The 6208-nt window shown below is 47.4% G+C and overlaps 1 protein-coding gene across 1 annotated transcript; it reads left to right on the forward strand.

Annotated features, from left to right (window-relative positions):
- The first annotated feature begins 1067 nt into the window (after positions 1-1067).
- LOC125533030 (probable 3-ketoacyl-CoA synthase 20) lies at positions 1068-4946 on the forward strand. The gene is made up of 2 exons (XM_048696834.1): positions 1068-1781; positions 4014-4946. The coding sequence occupies exons 1-2, from the start codon at positions 1068-1070 to the stop codon at positions 4827-4829; spliced, it is 1530 nt and encodes a 509-aa protein (XP_048552791.1). The 3' UTR covers positions 4830-4946.
- Positions 4947-6208: the final 1262 nt, after the last annotated feature.

A 6208-nucleotide genomic window follows, 5' to 3' on the forward strand; every position in this document is an offset into this window, starting at 1 on the left:
TCTTGACGACATCATTATTTGACACTCATTCTTAGGAATGCTAGGGTCTCACAAATACATCAGGGTGCTCCATCGGTATCCATTGTTTGCAAGGCTTTGTGAGGTCATGGCTCCGGAATGTAGCTATACTTAGCTTACCTATGACACCTATCCTCCGCGGCGACGTTTGTTAAAATCATCTCCCATTCAATAGTTAACAAGAAATCTCACTTTACCCAAATGCAAGGCGGTGTTAGTAAGGATGTGGAGATGGCATTTGAAGTGCTCTTAACACGTTCTGCAATTGTCGCGGACCCGCTAAATAGTGGGATCCCCAGATACTATGGGAGGTGATGATGACATGTATGATTATGTACAATATGATTGTGAAAGACAAGGGGGTGGTGTTTGTAATGTTGATTTTAACCACATGTGTGATACTAACCTCCCACAACAAGTAGCTGCTGTGTTTGAGAATTTTCTCAAGATCCATCGAGGATTCGTAGTCGAGAAACCCATACACAACTTCTCAATGATCTCGTTGAGCATTTGTGGGTGTTCCATTGGATTATGGAAACCAACAGAGCGTGTGCGGCCGGATAAAATAAGTTTAAATTTGAACTAGTAATTTGGAAACTTAAATTTGAATTGTAGCATTTACATTTACATTTGAATTCTGGGTGTTTTGTAACATCTTTATTTTACTTCTATGTTAAGTGCAAAAAATGAGTTTGTATAAGAGAAAAAAGAGAGTAGGAGGAACGGACAAGCAGGGAGTATCCGTGCACGTGTCAACAATGACCCAAACGTACCTCCATGTGTACACAAACCATGGGTGCATGCATGTACAGAAGCTGCTCATGCATGCACTCAACTTGTCTCTCGTTGAAGAAAATGCTCTGTGATGAATGCTTGCATGTTTGTCACCTGTTTTGTCCGCTTTGGTGCGTGCACGGGAACATGCCATGCGGCATCTATCTCCCTCCGCTCCTCTGATCATATAAATTGGTGCGCGCCGCGCTGCAAAGTGCGCACAGCTCCCGGTTTTTCAACAAACGTAGTTAGTTTCACCACGCATGCATACAATAATGGACAATGAGCTCGAGGCTGTAAACAGTGGGATGAGAAAGCACGGCAAGCTCTTGTACCGCCGTCTCGTCGGCCAACTGCCTCGTCTCCTCCCCGTCACAATGCTCCTTGCCGTGTCTTCACCGGCGGCAATGGCCATGCTGTCCCAGCGATCAATTCACGGCCTTTTACACGACGCGCATGACATCACGGCCGTGTCATTGGCGGCCTGTGCGGTGGCGGCGGCGTGCGCCTACGACATGTCCTGGTCGCGGGCGGTGTACCTGGTGGACTTCGCCGGGTACAAGCCTGCGCCGGCGCACGAGACGAGCCGCGCCAAGACCACGCGGCACCATGGACTAGCTGGTGCGTTCAACACGGAGAGCATGGCTTTCCAGAGGAGGATCCTGGAGCGGTCAGGGCTCGGCGACGCGACGCACTTCCCGGCGTCGGTCATCAAGGTGCCGGTGGACATACGCCTCCGCTCGGCGGATGAGGAGTCCCATGCCGTCGTTTTCGGCGTGATCGACGAGCTGCTGACCAAGACCCGCGTGCGGCCGTTCGACATCGGTATGGTCATCGTGAACTGCAGCCTCCACAGCCCCACGCCGTCCTTCACCTCGCTTGTCGTGAACCGGTACTCCTTGCGCAACGACGTCGTCACCCACAACCTTAGCGGAATGGGCTGCAGCGCCGGCATTATCGCTATTGACCTCGCCAGACGCCTGCTTCAGGTATATATGAGTACTGTTCCAATACATCTTGGATGTTACCTCCGGGCCTCCACGAAGCAACTTTTCCACGAGGTCCACCAGTTACAATCCGTTTTTCTCTTCTTCTTTTTAAGAACGAAAGGGTTTCCTCCGATTTCCACTGAAAAAAATCAACATTTCTCTTCAAACACAGCACAAACGTATGCACTCACTGATACATATGAACACCTTCGACAAATCGAGAGGATGAGTCGCTAGGTCTTAAGATTGACAAAGTCATCACAAAGAGTTTCGTTGTTAACGGCCATGTCGCTTACCACCGGAAGATAAAACCGTTAAAATATCAAATAAATTCAGAAAAATACAAGCAAACATACCAAGTCTAGGACTTGAGCTCGGATGAACGGTTTCCACCACAAGAAACCTGGCCAACTAATAAGAAAATAAATCAACGTTCACTACAATAATTGTCATTATCATTAGTTGTCTCGTTCGCTGTCTAACCGTCCTCTCTCGTTGGTTTCTACATTAATTTCTTTTTTAGTTCAGGTTTTTGACATATTTTTTCTCCCACCTGGCTATCCCCTTTTTCATTATAATCACATAATGGAAATACAATATCTGTTCCACATCAAAGTAAACACTGGCTAAGGGAAGAGGACGGATAAGCGAGTTGGAGAACTAGCAGGACACCTGTTGCCGAGAGCTCGCCATCGAAACTCTAGCTACATGACTAAAACCTGCTACTACCAAAAGTTATGATCAAATTTTAAAGCCACCTAACTCCCATGACTTTGAGTATATTACATATCCGACAGGCTGAATAAGTAGCAAAGGTAAACTAGAAGATTGCAGAATCATCTCCAACACCCGAGGCTTCCTCAAGGAAGATTTAGTTGTCGCCTAAGAATCCGCACTTCCATCACCAGCTGGGACCAGAAGTGATGCCAGACGAGCGGTGTTAGAGATATATTTGGGTTACATGTATTTGGTAGTTTAGGATCTGTAATTCATCTCCTACCTTATCTTCAGGAGAGACTTCTTTCCCTCCAAGCCTTGTATTCAATATATACTCGCTCTCGAGGCTCAATAATACATCCAACGCATTACACCAATCATTTCTCTCTATCCCTTCTAACAAGTGGTTTCTTTCATCAGCATCTGCACTCCATTGTTAAGATTTTCCTTGTCGACGCCTTTGAGTAACCCTGACCAGTGCAACAAGAATGAGCAAACGGTAAAAATAATACCGGTAGGAGATCTGACTTTTAGACCAAAATAGTCATATAGTTTCTTGACATATGGTTTCTTGCTAATTTTTTATTTAAAACAGAGGCAAAAGATTTACTTCATCCATTAAATAAGAGGAGAAAAGAGTTTGACAGTTTACAAGTGACCCTAACAAAATGGTATGGCAATTACTCTCGTACAACAATGCGCCCTAGTCTCTTAGTAGCCGCCGTAACCCATAGGTTGGCCTCGAACATGACATTTTGGAGAAGAATAGGAGGTGACACACTCTTGTGGCAAAACACCCAGGCGTTTCTCTCATTCCAAAGAGTCCAAGAGACAAGCATGATGAGGGAGGCCATCGCTCATCTGCCGGGGTTTCGCATGTCGGTTCTTCTATCCCACCAACGCATAAGGGAGTCCTGAAAGTAAGCATAATAAGAGCATCTTCAATAATTTGTATGTGAGCTTGTTGACAAAAATAGGAGTGTCATCTACTAACAACTCATCATACAATACTTTAATACAGTGTATTTACTTTGGCCAATAGGACGTGGGAGAATGTATAAGGTTGCTATTCCATCCCACATTTGGAGCTTGTGCTTTGGGTGAAGTGACAATAATACTTGCTCTCTCCTCGTTAAATCGGTTCTACACAAGAAGAAATCCAATGTGGAGTAAAATCATAGTTGGCGCACTAGGGAATGCGGTGTTTCGGAGTATTTTCTTCTTCTTTGTTGGCCGAATATCGTCCGATTAAATACATAGCTGTATAATTGGTGAAGATGGTTGAGCAGGCTTACCACGTGGTACCTTTATATAGTATGAATAAGTGTGTAGGAAACAAACATAACTAAAAGTATAGAAATAGGGATAAATATGTGATTGATTAATGTGTATGTTGATGTTCAGGTGCTAGGTCGATGTGCATCATTCCATCCAGAGGCCGATGGGCTTTTCTTCTTTTCAATAGAAAAATGTCGACGTGCAATGTGTTGTGCTGACTCGATCGTTAACCTGCAGGTACACTTGGACACATACGCATTAGTCGTGAGCACAGAGAATACCACCCTAAACTGGTATATGGGCAATAACCGGTCCATGCTGGTGCCCAACATGCTGTTCCGGATGGGTGGCGCGGCGATTCTTCTGTCAAACCGTCGCAGCGAGTGGCGGCGCGCCAAGTACCAGCTGATCCACACGGCGCGCACGCACCGCGGCCCCAGCGACCAGAGCTACGCTTGCGTGATGCAAGAGGAGGACGACGCCGGGCACCTGGGCGTGTCCCTCTCCAAGGATCTCATGTCCGTGGCCGCCGAGGCGCTCCGCACCAACATCACCACCCTTAGCCCCCACATCCTACTGCTGAGCGAGCAGCTCCGGTTCCTCTGCGCCGTCGTGCTCAAGCGGGTGTTCCGCACCAAGGCGAGGCCGTACATCCCTAACTTCACGTCTTCGGTGCAACACTTTTGCATCCACTCAGGGGGGCGCAGCGTGCTGGACGAGCTGGAGAGAAGCCTGAGGCTGAGCGCGTGGGACATGGAGCCCTCGAGGATGACACTCTACAGGTTCGGCAACACGTCGAGCAGCTCGCTGTGGTACGAGCTCGCCTACTGCGAGGCCAAGGGCAGGACCAGGAGGGGAGACCGTGTGTGGCAGATCGCATTCGGCTCGGGGTTCAAGTGCAACAGCGCCGTGTGGAAGGCGCTTAGGACGGTTGAGGGCTCCGACGACGCCAAAGAGAGCAACCCCTGGGCACAGGACGTCGACGTTCTTCCAATCCATGTGCCCAAGGTGATGTTGATCGACGACGAGGCCTTGTGTGTACCTGCCGCATAGTTTCCGTGCCGCGTCAAAATAAACGAAGCGTCGTGCACGTGTTAGCAATGAGCTCATTGGTTCGATGCCCTCTTTATATTAGTTCGTGTTCGAGTCAGTATTGACGCATGCAATGAGTTTTAAACCGACGTTGTACTGGGCCGTGTCGTGTTGGGTACATGAGTCTTGTGGGACGTGCTATGTATCTACAAAGACTACAATATATAACAAATAAATGAAGATGATTGCCGGTCGGCCGACTGATCTATTGCTAAGATCAACCAAGTTGGAAACCCACCTTACTGAGTGTTTGCAACGTGTCCAATGTTGCTATGGGATGTGAGATTTGCAGTGTGACTTATGTTGCACTTGAAGATTTGCAAGACGAGTGATTTGCAACATCAGCCATATTTGCGTCCAAAGGCTTAAAACATATGACCCACATTACACTCGGACGTTTGCAACCAAAACTTTGAAACACGAGCCATGTTGCCACCACAACGTACCCTCATGCATCACCTGATTTGCCTCCGCGACACCATTTCACAGCATGATGGCGCCCCTTCACAACATGGGTTTGCAACATAGGGGTTGTTGCAGTGGTTCGCAACATAGGGGATGTTGTGATGGGTCCTTGCAGCAGTCTACCGTCCATTGCAGAAGCTCACTTCATGCAACATCGAGCCACACACCAGTGTTGTTGACGCCCTTGCAGCGCCGCGACAGGTGGTGGCATCGCCTCACAACGTTTGTGCACTGCCCCTTTGCAGCACTCTGACACCCCTCATGGTGGCACCCTTAGTCACCGTCCTCGAAACTCAAAGTGTTGACAACTTGGGAGCCATGGCAACAAAGCGCGTGTCGCTATGCTGCGTAAGAGGGCGGCGGGCAAGGTGATGACAAGATCCGTGCAAGGAGGTGAGACAGAAGGGTGTCTAGACTGAGGGTTGCATAGGTAGGAATCAGCGATAATGGATTTGGGAGAAGAACTGGCGTACTCGAGAGGTTGAGGAAGAAGGGGTTGCCGTGCGTGGGGACCCATGAGACACATGTCGCCCAAATGAGGCGATCGAGGTAGCTTGATTAATCCAGCGGTTAATTATAACCATTCCCTATAAATGAACTAAAAAACAGCTTTATTTATTGCACTCAAATTTCCTTCTATTTTTATTTTATATTAAAAACATTTGTCTAAAGTCAACTATTGATGACAATGTCAAAAAAAACGTGCTATGAAAAAATAGCGTGGCCCCTTAAAATATGCTATTAGCGTGCTATATCGCGCTATAATGTGCTATTAACACGACATTGTACACTGATCTATTTAACGAGGAATTGCTCAAAATGCTATAGCGTGCTATAGCGATTCTATAGCGCGCTATTTTTTTTTCACCTGATGA

Source organism: Triticum urartu, chromosome 1 (genome assembly GCF_003073215.2).
Source record: "Triticum urartu cultivar G1812 chromosome 1, Tu2.1, whole genome shotgun sequence".
Lineage (NCBI taxonomy): Eukaryota > Viridiplantae > Streptophyta > Magnoliopsida > Poales > Poaceae > Triticum > Triticum urartu.

Bases quoted from the DNA above. Each gene is read 5' to 3' on its own strand.
- LOC125533030 (XM_048696834.1), top strand. From the start codon at position 1,068: ATGGACAATGAGCTCGAGGCTGTAAACAGTGGGATGAGAAAGCACGGC. The intron at 1,782-4,013 runs GTATATATGAGT...GTTAACCTGCAG, and splicing joins TCGCCAGACGCCTGCTTCAG to GTACACTTGGACACATACGC.